Source organism: Podarcis gaigeae (assembly GCF_964106915.1).
Source record: "Podarcis gaigeae genome assembly, chromosome: 7".
Classification (NCBI taxonomy): domain Eukaryota; kingdom Metazoa; phylum Chordata; class Lepidosauria; order Squamata; family Lacertidae; genus Podarcis; species Podarcis gaigeae.
In genome coordinates, this window is record NC_139683.1 from 25,090,248 (window position 1) to 25,117,180 (window position 26,933).

At 43.8% G+C, this 26,933-nt stretch overlaps 2 protein-coding genes across 3 annotated transcripts in view; one reads left to right on the plus strand and one right to left on the minus strand.

The window, feature by feature from the left end:
• PTDSS1 (phosphatidylserine synthase 1) overlaps positions 1-11,417 on the minus strand; it is a 37,508-nt gene extending 26,091 nt beyond the window's left edge. The window contains exons 1-2 of the mRNA XM_083749802.1: positions 11,173-11,417; positions 3,870-3,961 (exon numbers count right to left, since the gene is read on the minus strand). Coding sequence (XP_083605928.1) covers positions 3,870-3,961; positions 11,173-11,351 — 271 coding nt within the window. The 5' untranslated portion in view covers positions 11,352-11,417. The remainder of the gene's footprint in view (positions 1-3,869; positions 3,962-11,172) is intronic.
• Positions 11,418-11,568: 151 nt separating this feature from the next.
• Positions 11,569-25,689, plus strand: MTERF3 (mitochondrial transcription termination factor 3). 2 transcript variants are annotated; one of them, XM_083749807.1, is made up of 8 exons: positions 11,569-11,743; positions 14,219-14,559; positions 15,815-15,967; positions 16,928-17,117; positions 22,106-22,253; positions 24,027-24,098; positions 24,981-25,142; positions 25,451-25,689. In XM_083749807.1, the coding sequence occupies exons 2-8, from the start codon at positions 14,232-14,234 to the stop codon at positions 25,643-25,645; spliced, it is 1,248 nt and encodes a 415-aa protein (XP_083605933.1). In that variant the 5' UTR covers positions 11,569-11,743; positions 14,219-14,231; the 3' UTR covers positions 25,646-25,689. The 2 variants fall into 2 exon arrangements, with proteins under 2 accessions (XP_083605933.1, XP_083605932.1); XM_083749806.1 differs by lacking the exon at positions 11,569-11,743 and adding an exon at positions 13,283-13,650.
• Positions 25,690-26,933: the final 1,244 nt, after the last annotated feature.

Here is a 26,933-nt window from a genome sequence, read left to right on the forward strand (position 1 = left end):
ATTCATGTAGCAAAGGAACTAGGTGACTGGCAAAACTGGAGGAAGGGCACGCCGGGCAGGCCACTTAAAACTTCCAGCAAGCCAGTCATTAGATACCACAAAGGATATCAAGTGCCATGCACACAGGTTGAATTCGGGTGGAAAATCGTTCCTCTCGGCTACACCACTGAAATCAATACCTTTTAGAGACGCTACTGAGATCCAAATACAAATCCAGATTATATGGCTCAAAGCAGCTTAACGTGAGGTGTCCGAAGGCACACATCTGCTCAACTTTGCAGTCTTTGCATTAGAGTTATTTATGTCTGCATTTATCAGGTGCCTGGCTTTGTAACTTATAGCTCAGTGCCCTCTGTGTAAAAATGTAGCCCAGTGCAATCCCAATTATTCCTAGAGGGTATCAGACATCGTTTGATAAATCAGCAGTTCAGATGATGGAGTGGATGCTTCTCTGAAACCCCCCAGCAACAGTGCCACACTGAGAAGGTATTCTGGCTGCTGCTAAATGCTTCTCTTGTAACCTGGTAACCAAGGCAGTACTGACAATCAGGGCAAGGGAACTGGGCCAGTCGCAGAGGAGCGGGAACAAGTCCTCTTAGCAGCAGCTCCATCTCCCTGTGCAAGCATTCCCTGATATTCTGCCTCTTGCCAAAAATGCCCAGGACTGAATTCAGCTATAGCTTCGGCCAGAGAGCGCAATCAACTTAACTCACACCAACAGTTACTATACACAGTTGCTTTTACTGGAAGAAAGCCAGTCACCATCTGCTGCAGATAATGACCACGGCTACTATCTATTCCCATACCAGACACAATGAGATCACTCTAATGTTTCCAGTAACAGAGGCAGACGCAAGGTATTGAAAAACTGAATACTGGGTTTCAGTTAAGCAAGATTTATGGGATGCCACTTCCCTTTCCTCTCTCAGCAGTTTACCTAGGTACAACCCACCCTCTTTTAATCGAGTGTTGATAAACAGGGATAACAGTTGCAGTATGGACCTTCTGATGTGAACCCAGGTCTCAAATTTAAAAATACCATGCTTGTGAGATGAACTGCATAGCAAGTTAGCCTAGTCCAGAGGTGGCTAACCTCTATTTGGCCCAAAGGTCACATTTACACTTGAAGAACCTTCTGGGGCTGCATACCAGACACAGAGGTGGCCAAAAGGGGGTGCGCCCAATCCCACACTTTTGCACAGGTGTTCTCTGCCCCAGCTCAGCTAATCCAGGTTATCATTCCCTCTCTGCTCTCTGAACGATTGATCCAACAACCAGGGAGGGGTGTTTTACAACCCCATTCCCCATTAGGGTCCTTTGTTGGGAAGAGAGGTGTAAACCTCTCTGCCCACTCCAGTGCTGTATCTACTTTATTATTCCCCTCCCTTTTTTGTTTCTGCCACTAAAATAAGTGGCATCTTGAGGGATACATTTACATGGGGGCAAGGGCTGATCAATCACTGTCCAGTAGAAAAAGGAAACTGATAAGAATATCTCAGGCTGCAGTCCTCATGGAATATAGTGGGATTCACTTCTGAGTAAGCATGCATTAAAAAATCAAGCTGTTAGTGTCTCAAGGCTAATAGGAAGCTGCCTTGAGCCTCTTCAGTTTCAACTCAGAAGTTGTCACAGCTCAACAGTAGTGTACATGCTTTGCATATAAAATGATCCCAGTTTTAATCCCTGGCATTTCCAGCTAAAGTGCCAATGGGTGCAGAAAGGAACTCTGTTGGAAATCTTGGGGGAAATGCTGCTATTAATTTAGATGGACCATTGACCTGATTCAGCATAAGGAGTTACCCCCACATTATACAAGAAAATGAAACAACACAATTGTTTTGCTCTGAGCTAAACATATTTATTTCGAGCAGGGCATATGGATTTGCAAGGAGGCTCACATCCAGGTAGGCATGTGTGCGATCACACCTTTTATTTGCATTTAACCACCCCATATCAGAGCACCTCCTCGAGCATCATGCAATTATGTGTAGCTTTTCCCCCTCATTCTTTTAAAAATTCATTTTCTTTGCTGAAGAGGTCAAAGAAAGGGCTCACATTGTTTCACACAACTAATCATAAGAACAAAAGATTTAGAAATTTTGAACTCATTTTCTTTAGATGGAACAAAGCTGCTTCAATTTTAAAATGCCCAAATTGGAAATCTTTTTAAGATAGCAATAAAAATGCATGTTATTTCTGTTAAATATTGTTCCAAACTGGCTTTTGCTGTAGTAGGGAAGTAGGGGAAAAGTTGTTAAACACCTTCCCCACCCAGAAAGCTGTTTCCTACCACCTCTCCTTCAGGAAAGCAGCACCCACAGCACAGGAAGGGAGAAAGCCAAGAACATCCCTTTTGGGGAAGGGTATTGTCAGGGGTTCAGAAGGAGAGACACAGGAGGGGGAGCAAATGGAGAGTGAGGAGGAGGAGTACGAGGGAGGCGCAGGCAGTGACAGTGGCCAGAGTTATTCCACAAGCCTCTCTAGCGAATCGGAGGACTCACAGAAGGGAGCGCCGGTGGCCAGAGCGAAGGGGGCTCCAGGGGGGAAGCCCCAGGAGGAAGGGGCTAGCGGGGAGTCCCTGAGCAGCAGTTGGAAATCAGGACCAGCTTCTCCACCAGAGCGCAGTGGGGAGGGGGAGTCCCAGGAGTCGGGACCAGTGTCCTCACCACCAGAGGGAGGAGAGGAGTCAGGTTTGGCAACGCCCACATCAGGAAGCGGGGAAACGGTCAGAAGGAAAGTCACCGGCTGGGTGCTCGCGCCAAGTTCAAATGTACAGGAGCGCGGCACAGCAGGGAGCCCGGAAAGGGAGCCAGGTCCTAAAGCCCGCCGGAGGGAGGGGCAAGACTCAGGAGGCTCAGCGTCAGAGGAGTCCAGGAAGGAGGGAACCCCAGAGGGCAGAAAGACCCAGCGTAGGAGGTGGAGCCGGGCTAGAATCTTAAACTGGTGTGGGTGGAGCAGTGAGTCAGAGGGGACTTAGCCGGTCTAGCATCGAGACGTGGGTCTGCGCGCCCAGAGCTTGGAAATGGAAACTAAACTTTAATAAAGACTTTTGTATATAACATCCACTGGGCGTTGGTCCTCTGTGAGCTGGGACCTAGCGGCAGTCCTGACAGGTATCAAGAGGCACTTGCATATTTATAAAATAAAGCATATAAACATAACTAAAACACATCAACAGAAGACAACAGAAAAGCCTCTATCTCAGCTTTCCCTAAACTGGGGTCGTCCAAATGGGACTCCATCAGCCACAGCCAGTAAATAAATTAGGGCAGTTACCGTCCAAACCATATTGTAGAATTTGAAGAGACCACAAGGGTCACCTAGTCCAACCCCTCCGGCACTGCTGGCATCTTTTGCCCAATGTGGGGTTCAAACCCACAAGCCTGAAATTATGAGGCTCATGCTATATAGCAGGCACCTGGTGGGGAAAGGCTCTTCTATGGGAGCTGCCTTTTTTACCCTGAAACTGCATATGCTGTGTCTGTCAAGAGAACTCTAGCATGCAAGACTTTATTTATTTACTAACTGCAATTGCATGGTTGCCTAACAATGCATGTTCTACTAGTATCTCACGGAAATTAGACTCATCTTTCATTCCTTTTCAAGAGTATACTCTGGAGTATATGTTACTGCCTTGTTTTGCAGCTTGGCCCTGCACCAGATGCTCTTCCAGGGACCATCCCTTATCGAGGGAAAGTCTAAGAGAGACTGGGACCATTCTCAGAGAAAACAATAGACTATTAAACCAGAGTACCCATAAAACCGTTTGCTCCAAAGCCCCCAAGCACCTTTGTGTTTACCTTGCTCTCCTATCTGCAAAAGGAGTTGTAGAAAAAAACCAGCACAGAAATACTTGTGGAGTTACTTACCATTCGGAAAGGCTAAAACACTGATGATTAGAAAGAAGAAGATCACACAAAGGATGCCTTTCCAAATATTGTCTTCCGGGGTTGAATCATCCCTAAAAAGAAAAAGTTGGTAATTAAAACAACAACATAGGAGATTCAGGCTGCAATTCTATGCACATTTATCTGCGAGTAAATTTCACTGAACATAGCAGGCTTGATTTAATCTTTGTATGCTACTTTCCCAACAACTAAATTGAGCTCAGAGTAAAAAGGTAAAGGTACCCCTGCCCGTACGGGCCAGTCGTGTCCGACTCTAGGGTTGCGCGCTCATCTCGCTCAAGAGGCCGGGAGCCAGCGCTGTCTGGAGACACTTCCGGGTCTCGTGGCCAGCGTAATTAAGCGGCATCTGGCGAGCCAGGACCAGCGACGCACACGGAAACGCCATTTACCTTCCCGCTATAAAGCGGTACCTATTTATCTACTTGCACTTAGGGGTGCTTTCGAATTGCTAGGTGGGCAGGAGCTGGGACTGAATGACGGGAGGTCACCCCGCCGCGGGGATTCGAACCACCGACCTTGAGATCAGCAAGTCCTAGGAACTGAGGTTTTACTCACAGCGCCACCCGCTCAAAGTAGTTCACAGCAATAAAGCATAAAATACAAACATTTTCTAATAGAGTAAGCCTGCAACTTCTGCACATTTAACTTGTGCTCATTCAGCTTTATGAGCTTGGCGGGGTGGGGGGGAATCTTACAAAATTAAAGAGGGTGGGCGTCTAGGGAAAAGGCTTTGGCAATCCCACCCGCCATTGTACACAATGCATTTTGACCATATACCATTTTGGCTCTAGGTGCAGTTCCTCACCCCCACCCCACATATGTTGCAGGCTTAAGCTGGGGGGGGGGGCACTGTTTCACAGCTATTCCTTTCTTACCTGAAGGATCAGTTCCAGAGAGTAGCATTGGAGAAATGCCCTTTAGCACCCTTGCATTTGTATTATGGGGTTCCTTTGGGGCCTATTTTGTCCCCAATGCTATTTAACAGCTATATGAAGCTGCTGGGAGATTTAGATGAAAGTGTCACCAGTAAACTGATAACACATTTCTCCATTTCTCTGTAACATCTGAATCAGGACTGGCTGGGAAGCCTTTGGATCAGTGTCTGGGTACACAGGAGGGCTGGATGAGGACCAGCAAACTGAATTTAAACCCTGGCGAATCAGAGACCCTGTTGGAAAGAGGTTTCCATGTCTGGCAGAAAGGTTAGTTACCTGTTCTAGACAGGGTTGCACTTCCTTTGAAAGAACAGATACACAGCCTGGGGGTGCTCCCAGACATGTCTTTGTCTAGGCTAAGCCTGCTTTTCACCAGCTTTGGTTGATAAGACAGCTATGGCTATTTCTGGACTAAAACAGTTTGGACTCTGTGGTCTTGGCACTGGTAACCTCAAGACTGGATTATGGGACTGAGGTGCACTCTATGTGGCGCCTGCCTTGGGATGAACCCACATCGACACTGTGCAAAACCTCTGCTGAGGGAGCTGCGCTAGCTGCTAATATGCTACTAGGTTCAATTCAAGGTTTTGCTTTTAGCATTTGAAGTCCTAAACAGCTTGGGACCAGGTTACCTAAGGGACCGCCTCGCCCCAGGAGTATTCCTGCCTGGTCACTGTGTTCCTCATATAGGGCACTTCTGAGACTTAAGACATGCCACAGAGGTGCACTCAGTTTGTACTAGAAACTGGGCTCTTTGTATCACAGCTCCAGCCCTTGGGAGTCAATTACCAGCTGAAATTAGACCCAAGTGTCATAATGTTCAGGTGCCTAGCAAAAGTTATTTCAGATAAGAAGGCTTTCCCTGGGGTATGACCCAGTCATTTGTAAAATATTAATAGTACATTTGTAGAAATAGCTTTATTGGTTTTTTAGATTTTTTGTGTGTATCATTTTCATCTTGTTGCACTCGGCTTCAATGTTTGTAGGCTATGGGGCAGTTCATAAATTTGTAAAATAAACAACCCCCATAATGTTTTGGACGATTTGCATCATATGTGCCAAAAAGACTGTCTACATTTGAGTTAGGCAAGGGCAATCCAGCACTTGAATTTACATTCTTCCCTAGCTCTTCTCTATAGAAAATTATTGTGGCTCCAAGCAACCCCAGCTTTGCATTAAATCAGTATACAAGATATAAAATTTCTTTTTATAAATAACAAAAATGGGGACTATCTTTATGAGCTCTCACACACTTATTCAGAAAGAACTGCACTCCAAATGTCATCTTCTATGGCAGTGAATTCCAGTGTTTTCTATTTAAATAAAAATAAAAAACTTTTCTCATCTGTGTTTCACACCTTGAAAGAAGGAAAAATAGAAGAAGACTGCTTTCAACCTGTAGATTTATTCTATTTCGATTTTTCCCCCTTCTGTTGTTATATTTCCCCACTAGGTTTGGCTTTGCTTTATAGTTGTTCTATGATTTTGCAAACCACCTCAAGCTATGATAAAGGAAGAATATAGAGGGTTTCAAAGAAAGCAAAACTATTACTGTTATTAACATTAGCACTTAGTTTCGCCTTGAAAATTCTCACAGAAATGAAGGCCACCACATGCTTATAATAGTAACCAAGGGATACAGGTTCAGGCATCTCAGCTACATTAAGAGATAGAACAATGACACATATTTAAGCTCTTTGAAGCAACGTGCATAAGACATAGGCAAGATTTTAAAATATCTTTTTAAAAGAGGTCATGACCATGACTGCATTCATCTTAAGAACACCTCTCTGAATTTCTGCTAACACACTCACTCTGTCACGTCCTTGTTTAGCACTCAGTGTAAGTAATCTGAGGCGGAAAAGGTGACACAGGGCCAAACTAGAATTGCACGCAGGTGTTGGTTAACATTTCCCTAATGCTTTGTTTTAAAGGAAAGCAGCCTCAGGACACTCCAACCGGGAAGCAAAAAAGCCAACAGTTAGAGATGATGGGTGTAGCAGTTTAGCAACATATGCTCTGGGGCCACAGAAGCAGAGGAGACGGTGAAACAGGAACTTCAGGCTTACCAAAAAACCTGGACATGAGGCGATTTAGGAAGATGGGGAAATGCATAGAGGAACCCAGTTCAAACTGTTTCAATGCCAAATCATCAGCTTAGATTATCATCTTGATCTACAGTAAAACAACTCGCCCCTGCTCCCCTTCCATAACTGATGATGAATCAAAACAGAGCATAATCTTGATATGTGGTCAAACCAGCACATCAAGACAGGTGTGGCTGGAAGGGTAGTCTTGTGCTATTACAATGCATAATGTAAATTAGCTTGAAATATCAGCCTAGGCACTCTCAGCCTCCAAAATTAGAGACAAATTAGATGTCAATGCATCTGGTAAGTTAGCAATTTGTCGTCATTGTCTCTGCTCCATATTTGCTTTATGAGGCAAACACAGGAGGGGAAACATCTTTGCTTCCTAGCTCTGCCTTTGGCTAATACCCTTGTGCTTCTGGTTGTTCCTTAATCGTGCAACCTCTCTGCCAGGGATTCTGTGGTGCATGGCACAGGCTTGGAACAATAAACATCAGGGCAGGGAAATGGTTGGAACAATAAACATCAGGCAAACTTGTTGCAATGGAGCAGAATTGGCCTCTGTAGCACCAAAGCACATGACCAGAACTAGTGGGTGGAAATTGGAGAGAAACAAGATTTCGACAAAACGTCAAAAAACACCCTCACAGTACCAGCAGTTCAACAGCAGAACAGACTTGCTCAAGAGGTAATGGGCCCTGCTTCACAGAAGGTGTTTAAACAGATGCTGGACAGCTGCCCATCTGGGAAGGCAAGATGAACCCAGCATTAAGCAGAGGGCTGGACTACATGGCATCCATGGTCCTTTGCAAATCTAAATCTAAGCTTCTAGGGATGGCCGACTGGCAGATCTGGGCACAATTTTTAAGAAGTGTCCTACAGGGTATTACCATTGGTCCACCCAGTCCAGCACTTTAGCCAGTTGCTTCTAGGCATAGGTAGGAAACTCAGACTTGTGCCACCAGATCCCTGCCCAACTTAATCAAGGTATAGCAAAATATTTACCCTGTTTCATTCATACAGAAAAGAAAAACAGACCAAAATTGGCCACCCCTATTATTAACACTAACAAGTACAGTGGTGCCTCGCAAGACGAAAAGAATCCGTTCTGCGAGTCTCTTCGTCTAGCCGTTTTTTCGTCTTGCGAAGCAAGCCCATTGACGGCTTAGCGGATTAGCGCTATTAGCGGCTTTTAGCGGCTTAGAAAAAGGGGGGGAAGGGGAAAAAAACCCGCAGGAACTCGCAAGACATTTTCGTCTTGCGAAGCAAGCCCATAGGAAATTTGTTTTGCGAAGCACCTCCAAAACGGAAAACTCTTTCGTCTAGCAGGTTTTCCGTCTTGCAAGGCATTCGTCTTGCGGGGCACCACTGTAATGACAACGAAGCCGTGACAGTCTCTCTGAAGGACATAGGAACCGTATATCCAAACATCAGCAATAAAGTAAAATCCAAGAAATCAAAACACACATTATCACCAGAAAGGTGAAAATCCACTAAGAGAGGATGGTCTGGAAAGTTCATTTGCATAAAAGGATATCACTAGAATTGCCTTCAACAACATTCTGAAGGAGGTTTGAATTTTTTTTTCCCCAGAGAAAAGCAACAGGCATTTAAAGAAATTTCAAAAGGGAAAGGGCAACAAGGGAGAGGAAGGAATAAGCAAATAAATGAAGTAGTTATGTGAGGTAAGAAACCTGAACCCTTACATCTCCAGCTTGATCACTGAGATCATCTGCAGGAGCATCACTGGTCCCCCAAGTTGGCAAGATTCATCTGACAGCAACAATAACCAAGCCGGCTAATTCCTGTGGAATCCTCTGCCAATAGAGCTTCAGCAGGTGCCTTCTGTTTTAACCTTTAAATGCCTGCTGAGAAGTTTTCTATGTCAGCAAGCTTATGCAGGCAATTAAGAAAATATATATTCCTGTAATAGTAAATAGACGGTCTCCAAATTCAAATTTTTGTGTGGTTTTATTGCGTAAAGATGCACATCCATTAGGGTTCTTAATTAGCATCTCCCATCTCTCCTGCAAACTGATGCCTACTATTTATAGTCACCTCATCACATTTTAGCATAGTATAGCAGCCCTGAAACTAGTACAAAAGGTGTACGCACAGATCACATGCATTCATGGCTTTTTCACTGCATTATGTATAGTATGAAACTGTGATTGGTGACAGCGATCCACTGGCACACAAAGCTACATAAAGAGATGGAAAACTCTTATGTGCTATGGTCTACATGCTGCAGTTTGACACTAATTCTAATATGAAAGGCAACTCCATGTAGGAACTTTGTGAAATTGAAAGGGCCCTAAAACCACCTCCAATTTAATAAATGAAGAGTTATAATTTATCTAGAAAGCCCGACAGCTCAGTAAGTGACCAATAATTTTGTACAAAGTGTATCACTTGTACTTTGCCCTAGGGAAACAATTCAAAACACCTGCCAGCTAGTGCTGTAAGATACTTAAAAAACAAACAAACCTTTCCCGTGAGTAGCTTTATGAATTTGAGAGAGAAGTAATTGCTAGAAGCATGCTTTGACAAGAACAGGGTGGGGAATGAAAACTTCAGAAGGTTCTCTGTTTACTAAACCTATCCCAGCATATTTGCAAAGTTACATAAAGGGAGCATACATTAAATTACCATGTCCAACAACGTATGATTCTAAATGAACTTCTAGATAGCTGGCCAGTTAGAAGGATTTTTCTCGCCTAGTCTACTGGAGCCATGGTTCCCAACCTGTGGGCTGCAGATCCCCAGGGACCACAGTTACCCCAATGGGTCCACAAGTAATGCTCCTCTAACCAGCATTGATTTCCTCAGCCTCCCTCCTCTTTGCAGTGGCATCTCCACATGCGCTACATTGTCACTGAAGAACTGGCACCCCATGGAAAGTGAAGGAACGTGAATCAGCTGCTTTGGCCTGTAAGCTTCCTTGCTTTCCTTCCTTAGTGCTTGGTGTATTTAGAAGAGCCCAACAGCAAGGCATAGCAATGCATTAGTTTTCTATCTTTGCCTTCCCAGCTTTGTCTGTAGAGACTCATTGTGCCGGGCTTTCTGGGCCTTCTACATATAGGACTTATTGATGGGCCCTTAATTTGATTTTAACAGGCTCCATGCAGTGGACCATTAGCAGGATTTCTGCATCCTAATTCATAATTGCATTCAGATTCCTTAGGTTTAGCATTCTTGGAGGCGGTTTATAGTGCTTTGTTGGGATAAATTCTGTGGATTGGGGTTGCCCAATTATGTTGTGTGTGTTCTCGTCATTTGGTGTGCAGATCTTCTGGAGCTGGCTGTGGTTCTGAATAGCATTTGTTGCTCACGCTCACTGGCTTATAAAGAAGATGAATAAATACATATAATAAATATAAATAAAAAACTGCAAACAAGTTAACTGTATACATAAAAAGCTTTACTTTTAGGGATAAGGGATTTCATTGAGGTCTGCAACTGGTAACGCTGATTCTATACACAGGAATATATTACATTGGCAGGAATTAAAGTTTTCATTTTAATTCTGTTAGGGATTACATCAACTGAGTTTACTGGGGGGGATCAATTTGTATTTAGTTCAATTTGATTGGCTGGGTGGTTGATCATTGGGTATACTGGGGAAACCAATGAATGAATTCTTTATTATAAACAAATTCATCTTCCATACCTTTTTGAATCCATCAGTTGGGTTGATGCATCTGGGCTGGGGAAATGAACGAATTTACATTTATGAATGAATATGCTACCTATTTAAATACCTTTCGGAATTCATTACTTGAACTGTTGATTGATGGGGGGAATAAGTAAACAAATTAAAACACCAGGGTTATAAGGAAAACGAATTTCTGCTGCTTCTATTGATTCTGACACATTTGCAAATTCATCAGGAAAATGGTACTTTTTGCGATTCTGTGTTTTCTCAGATAACGGACTTGCCTAATTTTTTGAGAGGTTGAAAAAAAACCCTTAGTGGAACTTACACCTCGATAAACGTGCATAGGAAGAACCGATGGCACCCGCAACCCATCTTTCTTCCCTGGAGGAGCATAAGGACTCGTGAGAGATTTCCTCATTCGGGTGGTGAAGAGGACCAAGCCCTTCTCCGCCTCAGCAGGGCTGACCGTCGCCATCCCCACCCACCGCAGCCCCTACTTTGCCCCGAGGGGGCTCCTCTTCATCTTCTCCCCCAACACGGCTCCCCACAGCGCTGCCCGCCCACCAACCCTTTTCCCCCACCTGGTGAAGGCGAAGGCCATGAGGCTGAGGATGGTGAAGCTGAGCAGGGTGATGGTGTGCGGCCGGTAGAAGAACTCCAGCGTGATGTCCTCCACTTGCTGCTCGTTGATCATGCGGAAGTGAAGCCGGTAGTTCACGTCGTCCTTGCTGAGGGTCCGGCTGCCCATGTACGACGCCATCGCCTCGCCGCCCGGCGGCCGCCTCCTCCTCTTCCTCCGCCTCCTCCTCGCCTCGCCGGCGGCCACCGCGGCCGAAGGAGCCGGCGCGGGGTGGAAAGACGGCAGGGAGCGCGCTGGGCGGCTGGCCAGGCTGCTGCAGCGGCGCCGCGGCGGCCCCAGGAGGGGACGCGGGGGGAGAGGAGGCGCGACGGAGGGACGGGCCTTGCTGGGCCGCCGCAGGCCGCGGGGAGGAGCCGGCTGGGGAGCCTCGCCTCTTTCCCGCGCGTCAGAGGCCTTCGCCCGAGCGGGAAGCGCGACCGCCGCAGCGAGTCCGGGGCAGGCGAGGGCCTGCATGGCTGGGGCGAGCCGGGGACTTTCCTGACGGGGGCAACCCGGCGCCGGCGGGACGCCAGGTAAACGCCTCGCTTAGGTCTCGATACGGAGAAGGCTTTGTCAGGGGAGGGCGAGGGGTTGGACCCTGCGGACTCAGCGCCGGTCTGAGTTCATCTTCCCCTCGAGGAATCCCCTTTGGAACGGCGGCTTCTATTGTTGCGTCCCCGAAGGGCCTCTTGATTCGGTTCATCTCGATTCGGTTCTCTGCCTCAGTCAGTTTGCATGCTTCGCTCGGAAGTAAAGCCCAGGCTCTGGGTTCAGTGGGGTTTGCAACCAGAAACGTGGGAAGCTGCCCTGTACAGAGTCAGGGGTCAGGGATGATGGGAATAGTATCAAGGAATTGCAGAGCTGGAAGGGACCTTGAGGGTCATCTTGTCCACACACACATCCACACACCCGCAATGCAGGAATGTTTCTCCTAGCCCGAGACTCGAACCCACCACCCTGAGACTGAGTCTCATACTTTACCAACTGAGCTATCATATCATACAGCTTTTAGAAGACGTCTGAAGGCCGCCCTGTATTGGGAAGTTTTTTATGTTTGATGCTTTATTATGTTTTATATATTCTGTAAGCCGCCCAGAATGGCTGGGGAAACCCAGCCAGATGGACAGGGTATAAATAATAAAATAGTTGTTGTTTTTGTTGTTGCAATTTAGTTGGCAGCCAGCTGTCTTGAGAGACAACGGAAGAGTGCACCATCAGAGTAAAGTCAAACAGTTTGAGAGTTACAGTGCCAGACCAATATGGGAGCGATGTATTTTATTGCAGCTTGGGCAAATGAAGGCGTCCAGTTTCAAATACACCATGGGGTTTCTTCTCTCTGCACTCCTCCCAGCAGTCATTTCTCCTTTGGTCAATGCTGTGGACATGCAGTCCACCTATCTGTCTCTAGGCACTTCATGAGACAATAGTCCCAACAATATCTGGGGACTCAAAGTTGAGAGCAACTGGTCTACACTCTCCCAGCTCCACCTGGAGAACGCAGGGGATTGAATTTAGGGCCTTTTGCATGCAAGGTTCTACCATTGAGCTAAGGCCCTTCTCCAGATAAACTGCATAAGGCTATGTAGCAGTGTGCTGGGAGAATGAAGGTAGGATCCTGTGCACACTGCCTTGAGAGCTAGGGCCATTGAGCACAACAGGATATGTGTAGCCCAATTCTGTCCATATTTACATAGAAGTTAAAGCTGCAATTCTGACGCAAGCAGTTATCTACGTAGATTAGTTGTGCCCCTCTGTAAGAGTCACTTACAGCAGTTTACAAAAAGACACTCAAATTAATATCACAACCAAATCAAGGGATTTTTTCAGACAGCATTTTCCATGTTCTTCCCTGATACCATACCAGGGAGCAGCTCTTGGCAAAATCCTGGTGCAACTTTTCCAGTCATCTCCAGCCAGTTTAACTACAGGTGGGGGATGATGGGAGTTATATCCCCACAATACTTGTGAATCCAAGGATGTGGAGTGGGGCTGTGCAGATGGGACTTAGGATGGAAGCAGTCTTCTCTTTTTGGCATTGCCCAGGCAGCAAGTCATCTTAGCCAGCCAGCCAGCCTAAATGCACCAGAGTTCATAATTTATTTGTGGCACATAAACAAGCCAGAGAGAGTGTGTGTCTGTGTCCTTTGCTTGACTACTGAAGTCAATTCTTACTCCCCACGGGGAGATATACAAACCTGAAATAACGTAAAATTGTGATATTTTAAGCTAACATTTTCTTCTGTTTTATGTTCTGTGGTATAGCAGTGTTAGCTCCAGGGGTTCTGTGCGGGGAGGTTTGGGCAAGTTCAAAAGGTACTCATGTCCACAGTGGGCACTTTTTCTTGAATGGATCCATGTCCTCCTGCCAGTATCCGTTTGCTTGCTGCTGCCTCCCACCCGCTCTGGAGCTGATCTGTATCACTACCCAGAGGAATGGAGGGCGAGTGAGTGGAGGCTGCTATTGCTATTCTTTTTCCTTCCTATTGTTGCTGAGAAAGGACAGGGAAATGGGAAATGGGTAGTGACAGCAAGTAGCTGGATAGAGTAGCACAGCCAGGAAGCTCCAGAATTGGCAGTGGGACCCCTGCTGCTGTGTAGGACTCAAAGATTGTTGGAGTATTCCAAAAACATCTCCAAGAAAGTATTGCTACTCTACACTTATGCAGCATGACAGTAATATTATATTGCTTTATATCAGCTTTCTCTAGCTTGACATGTTGCAGATGTTTTAGACTACATCTCCCATCAGTCACAGGCAGTATGACTTATGCTTAGGGATGATGGAACTCGTAGTCCAACATCTGGAGGGCAGTAGTTTGGGGATGGATGCTTTAGACCTTTGCTATATGGTAGACATAGTGAAATAATACTTTTGCAAAATGGTTCTGAATGCACTTCAGTTCTGCTTAAATATTAATCGAATTCATTCATTGTTCCTGTGTAAACTTTTGTTCATACAAAATTGGTTTGAATGTTCCCTTGACCATTTTCTTTCTCAATTTTGACAGAATATTGACTAAGATGGCTTCATTGACTCGACAGATATCCAGATGTTGCCCCTTGCTAAAGAAAAACAGTGTTGTGAATAGTGCAAAACAGCTAAGAAAACAAACTGTCAAAACATGGACACTTCCTCTTCAACAATCCGGATTGCCATTGTTTTGTCCTTACAGATACTCATGTCAACTAGCGTCAAAGAACTCTAAGACTGTACTTTTTGATAGCCATTTAAGATTCTGTAGTTCAAGCACTGAACTGAATCAGAGTCCAGATAATAATTCATCCTTAGTTAACAGACCAGAAACTGAAATAATATCCAGTTCATATACCAAAGCATTGCTTGAAGAAGGTATGTAACGAATAAAATAAGGATGAAGGTTGTGACCCTCCTAACACAGTATCTAAAATTTAGATATTTAACCTCATTTCTTGTGCATTGCTTGTAAAGAGGCTTGGAATTACTGGATTGTGTTTCCAAATTATTGTTTGTAAGTGAAATCTTTAAGGGCTCAATTCTTCCTGCACTGCTGGGAGTTAAGCCATGGTTTGGCTTAGCTTTGCATCCAAATCCTAGTTTATGGCTTATGGCCTGCTTGGAGAGAGACAAACCATGGGCCCAGGTTTGAAATGTAATGCTAAGCCAACCATGGCTTAGGTCATGGCAGCACAACAAGAGAACAGTGAAGTCCCTGTGATTTTTGTCCCTTGCACACCAGCATTCTATATGTTCACCTTTAAATTATAGTCTGCTACCCTTCTAGAATTGGGGATGGGAGGGGCGGAATTTGATTCAATTCGCATTTAGGTGAACATAATTAATTTGTACTTTCTGAAACAATACATGAACCAAAACACAGTCCTTCCTCACACCGTTCTTCTCTAAATTTTGAAATGCAGTTCTCCTGTCAAATAATGTGTACAGAAGTGCATATTCTAGGGCAAAGTGTGTATAAATGCTTATATAAGAGAAAATAATGTTATATCAGGCATCATTCCTTTGCAGAAACGTGTATAGTTAGGCACAATTGTACATAACAATGTGTATTATCATGAGGACTTTTTTTAAAAAAAGTAAACTGATATAGAAATACAGGGGACTTAATTTAAGATTGGAAAATGAGAAACAGAGAGAAATTAAAAATGGCAGATACAGCCATCCCTGTTTGGAATACATAGGATAGGACTCCTCAATAACTATGCATTATCTGTCTCCAGGGCTCCACCTGCTGTTGTTTTTCTTCTGTTGCTTTGAACAGTAATATCCCAGTTGCTGTTGAAAGTCAGACAAACAGGAACAATGGGATCAGTGAACACTTGTGAATTGTCCACAATAATGAAATAATGTGACAGTAACTTATCCCATTCCCAGTTCAGTGTCTATTTTCTGTCCTTATGCTCATTTTTTCTGCATAGCAGAAGATCTCACTGTCACAAAGCTGATGATCATTCTGCTTCTAAATTTAAATTGTGCAATTTTCCTTCTCTGAATTAGTGGAATTATATTCCCCCTGGCCTCTGTGAAGGTAAACGCCGCACACAGAAGGAGAGAGAAAATGTTATATCTGTTGTTTTCTCAATGGTTCTTTTTCCTTAATGACCTTCAGGATTAGAAGACGCTTTGCCTTCATCCCCTTTTGAGGAAGTTTCGGAAGATGAGGCTCTTCAGATCAGGGCTGAGCCACCACTTCCTTTTGAATCATTCACGCTTCAAGATTATGTCAATCATTCAGAAACACTGCAGAAGCTGGTGCTTTTAGGTAAGCATAGCTGTACTGGGCAGGTTCTTCAAGATATGCTAAAGACTCTTCAGCCTTCTCTTCCTAGATCATGGTGCTGTGCATACAAAGTCATTATTTGCTTTTGATACAGTAAAATGGCAAAAAATGGTTTTGCATGCACAGCATGATAGCAGCAGAATGTATAGAGTAGAGGTAGCAGTGCCCTTCAGATGCTGAACCTGCAGCTCCCATCATCACTGACCATAGTGCTTGGGCAGTTGCGGTCCAAGCACCATGTTGGCTATCCCTGTATTCAAAAATATAGACCACAAAGCAAGAAGGGTATAGCGAGGGCAGGAAAATGCAAAGCACTGCAAAAGCATCTTTCACGTTTTTCAAGGGCAGGAAGCAGGTCGGTGTGAACTGTGAGGAATCGGTGAAAAATGAGAACTTGCTTAGAACGGCTTCATTTTAGCTACATGGACCTTAAGATTTGCAGCTTCAGGTTTGCAAAAGTACTATGTTGAATTGCAAGATGCCTATGACAGCAGTTTTCTGAATGGCTTCGTCTGGAACAGGGTTGAGAAACGCATGGCTCTCCAGGCGGGGACTCCAAATCCCATCAGCTCCAGCCAGCATGGCCAGTAGTCGAGAATGATGGAAATTATAGTCCAACAGCATACGGAGAGCGACAGAGAATTGTTCTAGAGAGTGAAACCAACCCAATCAATCAGTACACAATTATATGATTGTTTGTTGCAGATTTTAAAACCCCAGTAAGTAAAAACTTGAGGGCAGCCTTTGAGTCCATTCTGCCATTATCCTCAGTAGTACATAGCTGCTGTATCATAGCTCCTTTTGGCAGCACTAGATAACATTGCGACATATCATAAAAAAGCATTAAAGACGCTTTGCGTGAACTTGTACATTCTTACACTATTAGAAATCCAGAATTTTTCATTAAGCATCCCACTAAATTTATGTTTGAATGTGCTACAGGAGTTGATTTGTCCAAAGTGGAAAAACGTTCAGCTGCAGGCCAGCTACTTCTCAAGTTGGACTTTGAAAAAGATATAAAAAACATCATCCTGTTTCTCAAGGATGTTGGCTTGGAAGATAAGCAGCTTGGGCCATTTATCACAAGAAATCCCTATATTTTCAGAGAAGAAGTGGAAGATCTAAAGACAAGGTAAAATGACTTCTGTATTCATCAATCTCTTATCTTGTTCTCTCTCATCTATCTATCAACTCTCATCTATCCACATGCCTGAAATATTCATATATTTCATGTGTGTGTATACCTGAAATATGTTACTTTGCTTTGGGGATTTTGTACAGTCTGCTTAAGCTGTCCTTCTCACTCAAATGTTGTAGTAGGGGAAGGATAGCTGGTGATCCTATTCCACAATTTCAAGTGTTCAGCATCAGCAGATGCTGATTATGCTATGCAGAAGGTGGTCAGACTCCGTTATTGAAAATGATTATTTCCAAATGGAGTCCCAAAATGAGCAAACCTTTTTCATACATAGGTTTTGCTTTCATTGGGACATTTTCTGAAGCTGGGCGTGGGAGATACTTGGTCTGTTTTCAACAGAAATAGCAAAGTGTTTAGAATCATAACTGCAGAATTTTGTTCCAGACATTCTTCTGAACATGGCAGTTGTCAGAACAGTTTAGCTTTATGTAGACACCAGCTAAGCTAAAGGACAGCTTTCTCAAGTAAGGAGGATTAGAATTAATCTTGTGTTGTAAACATGAACCTAGGTGTAGGGGCAACTACACAAAAAATAGTGTTGTGGGAGTGGAATTAAAATTCAAACATTCTTTATCATTGGAATTATTCCTAGAGGCTGTTGGGCAGTGTGGAGTGGTAGAAAATAAATGGGGAAAGTAGGAAGTTGGTTAGAAATGCATTTCTCCTGACTCACCCTTCCTCTTGAAGGCTTGTTATTGACGGTTCTGGTTGAAAGACACCCACACTGTTCAGTATGATGAACAGAAGATTTCAGCCTATTAAGGCAGCGCATCCTAAACATAGGTAAAGGGACCCCTGACTGTTAAGTCCAGTCGCGGACAACTCTGGAGTTGTGGCGCTCATCTCGCTTTACAGGCCGAGGGAGCCGGGTCATGTGGCCAGCATGACTAAGCCACTTCTGGCAAACTAGAGCAGCGCACGGAAACGCCGTTTACCTTCCCGCCGGAGTGGTATCTACTTGCACTTTGATGTGCTTTTGAACTGCTAGGTTGGCAGGAGCTGGAACCGAGCAACAGGAGCTCACCCCATCACGGGGATTCGAACCGCCAACCTTCTGATCAGCAAGCCCTAGGCTCTGTGGTTTAGACCTGCGTCCTTTCATCCTAAACATAATGCAGTTAAAACAGAATGAACAGGAGCATAGACTTATTTGTCTAAAGTGAAAGTGTCATTTTTGCAATTGCCAGTATCCGCTTCAGAGAAAGAATGCAAAGCTGAGCAATAAAAAGCTTTATGTACCAGACAGCTTGAATAATTGTATTGACCCAGCTTAAGCCTCACACAATAACTTACTCAGACAGTCTGGAGCAGTGAAATGATGGCTCTCAAGAATGAGGCATCAATATGATCTCTTCATAAATATGTACACTAATCATGAAACATTTTTCAAGTGTGCATCTTTATGTAGCCAAAAGAGTACCATACCTGTGCATGACACAAGTGTTTACAGGCTTGGGTGAACCCCAAGATCTGCAGAAGAAGAAAAATTATTCAAGGATGAGGAAAAACTGGGGTGGGAAACCCTGAAAAGGCCCTACTAAGGAATGAGTCTACTCTGCTTAGTGGCCATGAAATGTTAGGTGACTGTTGAAGGGAGAGGAGTCAGGGGAATATAATGGAGTATATCTAAAGAAGACAGTGGTGGGTGGAACCCTGAAGAGGAGCACTCCACAATGCTCTGTTTTGTTGTAGTTCCTACATACCTCTCCAGAACATAGAATGCAATTAACAGGGGGAAAAAGGATTCAAAATTGGCTGGGTTTAGGCATTTGGGGCATCTCAGCAGGTTTAAAATCTAGTGTGCAGTTGTACTGGTGCTGCTGCAAAATGTGTTCATATCTGTTACCTACCAAATTAATAGTTAAAATTAGGATCAGAGGAATTTGCCTTATACCAGCTCATACCATTGGTCCATCTACCTCAGTAGTATCTTCATGGACTGGCAACAGCCATCGTGCCAGGGTTTCAAAAGGCACCTTTCTTGCTCCTGGGATAACAGACCCTAAATGATGTTTGCCTAAACTCAGATAGCTTTTTAGATAAGTAAATGCAGTAGTATGCAAATGTTTTGTATCTTCCTGTAGTGGCAGCATAAGCTGATGCAATAGAAGCAGGATGTGGTATTTTGTAAACCTGGGCTGAAGCAACAGCTGGTAGACTACATTGAAAATAATTTGTTTAGCATTGCCTAACTCAGTGTATGTCTCTAGACCCTGTGCTCCTAGTTAGGTGTGCACAGGCTTCCTAGTGTTGTGACTGAGCCACCAATGAGATATTGGATATTGTATGCTTTATTCTGCATCTTTTGTAAGCTGCTTTGAGACATTCGGAGAAAAGCAGGGTATAAATTTCTTAAATATAAATATAAAGTATAAATTTCGGGATGGCATGGGGATGAGGGACCAACTCCCTTCTCTTGCAGCGGCCCAATTAGTGCCATTGCCTTCCGTTAAGAGTTTGGGTGTAATCCTTGATGCCTCCCTTTCCATGGAGGTGCAAGTTACAGCAACAGCCAAGGCGACATTTTTCCACCTTCGCCGCATCAAGCAGTTGGTCCCTTACCTTTCCCGCCCCGACCTGGCCACAGTGATCCATGTGACGGTCATCTCCAGGCTTGACTACTGTAATTCGCTCTATGCGGGGCTGCCCTTGAAGCTGTCCCAGAAACTCCAGCGGGTACAGAATGCTGCAGCGAGGCTCCTCACGGGGTCTCTGCCATTGGAGCATATTCACCCAGTGCTTTTCAAGCTGCATTGGCTCCCGGTGGAGTACAGGATCAGATTTAAGGTGCTGCTTTTGACCTTTAAAGCCCTTCACGGCCTAGGACCCTCGTACCTACGGGACCGCCTCTCCTGGTGTGCCCCACGGAGAGCCTCAAGGTCCATAAATAACAACACCCTAGTGGTCCCAGGCCCTAAAGAAGTTAGATTGGTTTCAACCAGAGCCAGGGCCTTTTCAACTCTGGCTCTGGCCTGGTGGAACGCTCTGCCTCATGAGACCAGGGCCCTGCAGGATCTGATTTCTTTCCGCAGGGCCTGTAAGACAGAGTTGTTCCGCCTGGCCTTTGGCTTGGAGCCAATTTGATTCCCAACCTCTATCTTTTTTCCCCCTTTCTTTTCCTTCTTCTCCTGCGATGAGGCTACATTTTAATATTTTAATGTTCCATTATTTTAATGTTGTATTTTATTTTTGTTTTTAAGTTGTAATCATTCATCTTGTTTTTATTATTGCTTGTAAGCTGCTCTGAGCCCGGCCTTGGCTGGGGAGGGCGGGGTATAAATAAAAAAAATATTATTATTATTATTAAATATGTAGCTCTGTCCTATCTGAAATAAACCCCTTAAATTAATAGGTGTTACTTTATTTGATTTGGTTTGTATCCCACTATTCCATGGGGTAAGGGTACCTAATATACATTTTGCCAATATTTCTGTCTGTCCATAAAGGGGCTCACAATCTGAGCATAATGTTAAGATGGTCTGAGGCGGGGGGGGGGGGGAGGCCCTCTGGCCTAGGGGCTGGTTGTGCCCTCCAGAGCTCTCTATATCTGACCCTCAGGATTCTCCGTAGGACACATTCCCCACTGTTTCTTCATGGAGTGATTTTGCCCTGCTTGGAATGTGTCTTTGAACTGTGGGATATTTCTTGCTTGCCTGAATGAAGAGGCAGCAGTTGTAAATGCAAACCACAGATTTTTAGATTGCTGGAAAGTAGCCTACTATATAACCATAGAATGCTAGAATTGTAAAGACCACAAGGGTCGTCTATTCCAACCCCCTGCAATGCAGGAATCATTTGCCCAACATGGAGCTTGAACCCACGGCCCTGAGATGAAGAGTTTCATGCTCTACCAACTGAGCTATCATGTACCCTACTATACACAAGTAAGAGTTGCATGGATTGCTGCATCCACTTTTTGCCTCTGGCCTTTCCTACCACTGATGCACAGCCTGCAGAAGGTTTCCCATAAGGCAATGTGGCCCTTCATTGGCAAAAGGTTGCCCCCTGCTGGTTGGAGGGAACAAGTCATAGGAACATAGGAAGCTGCCTTATAACTGAGTCAGACCATTTATCCATCTTGCTCTCAGTATTGTCAGTACTGACTGGCAGCAGCTCTCCAGGGTTTCAGATAGGCAGTCTCTCCCAGCTTGACCTGGATGTACTAGGGGTTGAAATTGGGACCTTCTGTGTTCAAGGCAGATGTTCTGCCACTCAGCTCAGATTATCTTGCCTCTGTGGCTCCTCCCCGCTTACAGGGAGAATTTCACAACGTACAACTAGTTCCATTCTGCTCCCTTCACCTTCTCAGTGGAAACAAAAAGACACAGCTAAGAGGAGGATACTGTGGTAGGGAACCTAGGATTATATCCCTCCGAATAAATAGGCATATCAGAGCCTTTAAGGGCCTGGTCTTTAGCAGGCAGCATTGACAGTAGTGGCATCTAACCTGATTTGCTTCTCTTCTTCACCTGTATGTCGGTGTAGGATGTAGATATTTAGGATTGTTCCTGTGATTACTTTTTTCTTCTTCTAAAGATGCCCTTTAGTTCATCAGATCACCTTCATTAAATTGCCAGTTTTGATTGTGAAAGTGGACATTTCTTTCAGTGCAAGCCATTTTGGATCATGGGCTGGTCTTGACATAATTTTTGTTTAAATACAGCTGGAAATCATTAAATTAATCCAGGCGTAAAATATTTTGCACCAAGAGTGTTTATTTTCTTTGCCATTAATTGGAAATCATGGTATTTTGCTTTTGTCATACCTGCAGACTTTTCCACCCTTCTTCTTGGCAGCTTTGCTTGTTAATATTATTAAAACATCCGTCATTTTGAAACATACTGCTGAGGAACTGGCAGAGCTGGATAAATGATGGCCTTTCTTATTTCCTTCATTTTAATTTGGATCTTTCTTTCTTCCAGGGTAGCTTATCTAACATCAAAAAAATTCAGCAAGGAAGCAATTGCACAGATGGTCTCAGGGGCTCCATATTTACTCCTCTTTTCTGTGGAAAGACTGGATAATAGGCTGGGTTTCTTCCAAAAAGAACTTGGACTCAATTCACAAAAGGTGCCTTCTGTTTTCATTTGGATCGTGGTGATTGGGGGAGAGGGCCTATTGTTAAAATAACTAAACAAACTCCACAAGCAGGTAGCTAATATCTCTCGCATTACAGGGACCTAAAATACTGCTTCTAAAATACTATTATCTTATTAGAACCATATATAAAGTATACAACCTTGTGTGAACAGTTCAAACTAGTTCATCCAGATGTTTGGGGAACACCCATTACAATTTCATTGCTAGTTATCCTGAAATACTAATTTTACATGGAATAATGCCTATGCTAACAGATAAACAATTGACTTGGAATTTCAGTCAACAAGGTCACAGAATGGAGGTTCAGCTACACCAGGCATGGCCAAACTTGGCCCTCCAGATGTTTTGGGACTACAGTTCCCATCATCCCTGACCACTGGTCCTGTTAGCTAGGGATGATGGGAGTTGTAGTCCCAAAACATCTGGAGGGCCAAGTTTGGCCATGCCTGAGCTACACAATATGTTGAGAACTTGTCCTACGAAAGCCTTTTTGGCCTGCGGTAGAACGTATCTTAAAAGTAACCCCAGGACCCCAGAATGTTGAGAGGGTGCTGGGATCTTCTGTGGCTAGTTAAAGAGGAGAAACCTGAAGTTCCCTAAAGCTGCCATACCCCACCCACAACACAAACAGTGGAAGGCGGTCAACAGCAACCCAAGACTGGGCAGAGCCAAAAACCATACAATCCCAAACAGAACTCCAGAAAGTAGCTTTGGAGTTTCTGCTTACAGAGCTGAGGCTTTTAGGCGAGTGGAGCCAGCCTTAGGGAAGCTGTCTGAATACACCAGCACTCCTTTCACCCCACTCAAGCCTTTCCCTGTGGTGACTGGATGCTCAGGATACATTTTTCCAGGCAGCATGAAAGGTGAAACTGTGTGTAAAGAGTCACCCAGGCTGGATCTGTTCCTTAATTTGGGCTTCCATTAATTAGTGGCATCACTGGCTTGGGTGATCTTTCAGTTTATCCTTGGTCAGAGACCATGAAACAAAGCAAAAAAAAAAAAAGACTTCTACCAAGCACTGCGGGGCTTATCTTCTGCTCCCTCTGGCTGTGAAGTGGGCACTTTGCAACCCCTGACGCATGCAGTACCCTACAGTATATACATGAAGGAAAGATATTCATATATTCATTGATCCTGAGACACAGGCTGAAATACTGTACACACCCAGGAGTATGTCCTGTTGAAGAGGGGCTTATTTCAGCGGAGAGGTGCATAGCATTGCTCCAGTAGTGACCTGCCCAAGATTGCACGTACAGTGGAACCTCTACCTGCGACCATAATCCATTCCAAAGGTCCGTCCAGAGGTCGAAACAGGTCGCTGGGAGAGGCGCTGTTGTGCGCAGGTGCGGGTGGTGATTGCCCACTTCTGCGCATGTGTGAATGGCGATCGCCACTTCTGCACATGTGCGAATGGAGGCAACCCCCGCCGGATACTTCCGGGTTTGCCGCAGACGTTGGGCAAAATGAACGCAAGCGGAGGTGGACATAAGTAGAAGTTTGAATGTAATCATGTTAGAATAAATAAGTCTCTTCACACATTATTGTGCAGGGAAAATGCCACATATTGAGGGCCTTTTGCTCACCCAGTGGAAAATGTACACCTTTTCAAATAGAATAATACAGTGCTGTTTAAAAAATGTCTGGTAAAGAAATGCAAATACAGATTGATTTTATCTTAAGCAGATAATATCTAATACACATTACTTTACTTACTATTTTTCCTTCCTTGTATTTAAAATACAGACCAGAGATGTAGTAACTCGTCTTCCAAGGTTACTGACTGGCAGTCTTGAGCCTATTAAAGAAAACCTGAAGGTAAGTTAGGATAGTATCTTAGAGTAGTTAGCCATTTGAGCTCTTAGAAAAGCTTTAAGAGATGTAACAGGAAATATAAGTAGTACAGCAGCCTAGATACGATTGCACAGGCAGCAGGACTTAACACTTGTCAGGTAGCAAAATGTAGCGTGAATAATAACTTGGTCTTATAATCTGCTACTTAAAAACGTTGTTGAAGTGGATGCTGGAATCCTAGAGAAGGGTTGCCGCTGGTTCTACTGCTCAAGCACTGGAACTCTGATTCAATTAGGGTGTCTCTTGATGACGGAAAGCATCAATCAGTGGAATGAGGAGGCATGAGTCAGCTCAGCGATACTCCTTCACCGTATGTGACATGAGATTCTAAGGGTCATCAAAGTATCCCCCAAAACTCCTTGTGCCATTTTATTCGGGTTTTTGAAGGGACAAATGACAAAATGGCATTTTAAAGACTTAGGCACAAGCAGGGATCATTAGAACCTTTTCGTGAGTAAAAATGGCAATTTTAGACTTCCAATATAATTTAGTAGTTATGCGTGTTCCTCTAGTACAAGAGAGGACTTCAGGCTTTATGGAAAAGAATTGTGGTGGCCTCGTAAGTATGGGACTATGGACAATACTTCATGCCTGGCAGTTTGCACAAATGTGATGGAGGCTTCGTGCTTGTGCTTCTTCTTTTTTTATAAGCTGCCTGGGCAGCTTCCAGGTTGCTACAGAAGTGCCTCTCCTTTTTTTACCTGAAATTTTATTGCAAGTTTTCAACCTACAATACAATAAAAAGAAGTCTCTCTCCTGTGTCTCATCACTTATCAACATATTTCCCTCTTTCCCGATGTGTTTTAAGCTACATTAGCTGACTTCATCACAATCACTCTTTTTCAGGTGTATGAGCTGGAACTTGGTTTTAGTAAGAATGAAATTCGGCATATTGCACACAGAATCCCCAAGAATTTAGGTATAAGCAAAAGGAAGCTAACGGAGATCTTTGACTACGTGCACAACGTCATGGGCATTCCCCACAGCCTGATGGTTCACTTTCCTCAGGTGAGACTCTTGGATGCTACCTAGTTAACTGCAGTCATAGGAAGAAGTTTGAAAACTGGGAACTGTATTGAAGGGAAAGTTCTGTCGTCTACAGACTGTGTGATGGAAAGGCCTAGGTTAATATATTGTAGAATGGCATCAGTTTGCTGATATGATTGTTAGCCTTAAATGCCACATAGTAAATGTGGGCAGGTTTGAGCTAACAGGTTAGTCCTACTGTTTTCAGTATGTCTTACTAGCAAGTAATTGTACTTAGGAGGGCAGTCTTGGCAATTTCGGTCATTAACATTGATCTTGTTTCATTTCAGGTTTTTAATTCAAAGCTGCTAAGAATCAAAGAAAGACACATGTTTCTTAAATTCATTGGAAGAGCACAATATGATCCAAAACAGCCCAATTATATCTCCTTAGAAAAACTGGTATCCCTGCCAGATGATGTGTTCTGCACAGAAGTTGCCAAAGCAGAAAAAGAAGACTTCTGCGTTTTCTTGAAAACACTGTAAAATAAAATAAAAAAACCTTTGTTAATAAAATAAATTGGAAGGTGGTTTTCTTAATTGCATGTTTTGTGGCAAAAATGACAACTTGTGAAGCTACTTCGTTGAAAAAACCTACATCTAATCCTACATCTTAAAAATATACAAACAGGCATATTTTGTACTGCTGACAAAATACCAAAAGAAGACCCAAAAGAAAGACAATGATACTTACCAACTTGCTGGTGAGAAAGAGAGGAAGGGAATTTGTTGGAGCTTTTTTCTGTTACGTTTTGGTATATGGTTATGAAAACCAATAAAGAATCCTTTAAAAAATACAAACCTATTTAGAAGAGGGCACAACTAATATATAGGTGCACTGAGTTCAGCCCAGCACAGATACAGTATTTGTAAAAGGTAGATATTGCCACAAACCAATCATAAGAATAATTATAAAAGTATTTCTATTCTGCCATAGCATGAAATATCAGGGCAGTGTGCAGTGTTAAAAACACAACACATCATGTTTTTTTAAAAAATACACCTACTGGCTAATTAAAAAAATATATATAATTCTTGACTTGAAGGGCGGTGTTCATTCTACTTGGCCATAGTAATAGTGCTGCTTAGACTTAAAATCATAGAGTTGTAGAGTTGGAAGGGACCTGAGGGTCATCTAGTCCAACCCCCTTGTGATGTAGGAATATGCAGCTGTCCCATATGGGCAATCAAACCTGCAACCTTGGCAGTATCAGCATCACACTAACCAACTGTTCTATCCAGGCCAATATGAGCTGCTCACAAAATGTTCACAGCCAAAAAAGCACCACCACATGAAAACCAGATCAGTGGGGAATGGAAAGAAGTGGCTGCAAAAGGGGGCCAGAAAAATAAAAACTTAATTTAAAAAGTAGAAAGAGCCACCTCATTGTCTGTATAGGCCATGTCCCAGTTCACACTCAGAATATATTTTTAAATGTTCCCAGTAATAGAAGTGAGAGCTGCCCGTAGAACTCAAGGGGGATAAAAAGGAGTAACTGGAACCCTCACTACATTTTGTTAAGAGGCTTTTTGATTTTTGGCAGACTAATGCTAATAGGTCAGTATTAGTATTACTATGGCCCCAAATCTGTAGTTAATATCAGTAACTATGGCCATCTTAATTATAGGTCATGCCATGGCAATTGGCCAAGCTTTCTATTTATCAGCTATTTTACAAATCTTATTTCAGGGCTTTGTGTCTTTTGTGTGCCAGTAGTACTGCTGTATAACCACAAAACTGGTTGCATAGCACATTCTAAGGACCGGTACATAA

Excerpts from the sequence above, each read along its gene's own strand:
- MTERF3 (XM_083749806.1), top strand. The coding sequence starts at position 13,457 with ATGTTCTGTGGTATAGCAGTGTTAGCTCCAGGGGTTCTGTGCGGGGAG. Across the intron at positions 15,968-16,927 it reads GCAGAAGCTGGTGCTTTTAG|GAGTTGATTTGTCCAAAGTG; the intron begins GTAAGCATAGCT and ends AATGTGCTACAG. Across the intron at positions 17,118-22,105 it reads GTGGAAGATCTAAAGACAAG|GGTAGCTTATCTAACATCAA; the intron begins GTAAAATGACTT and ends TCTTTCTTCCAG.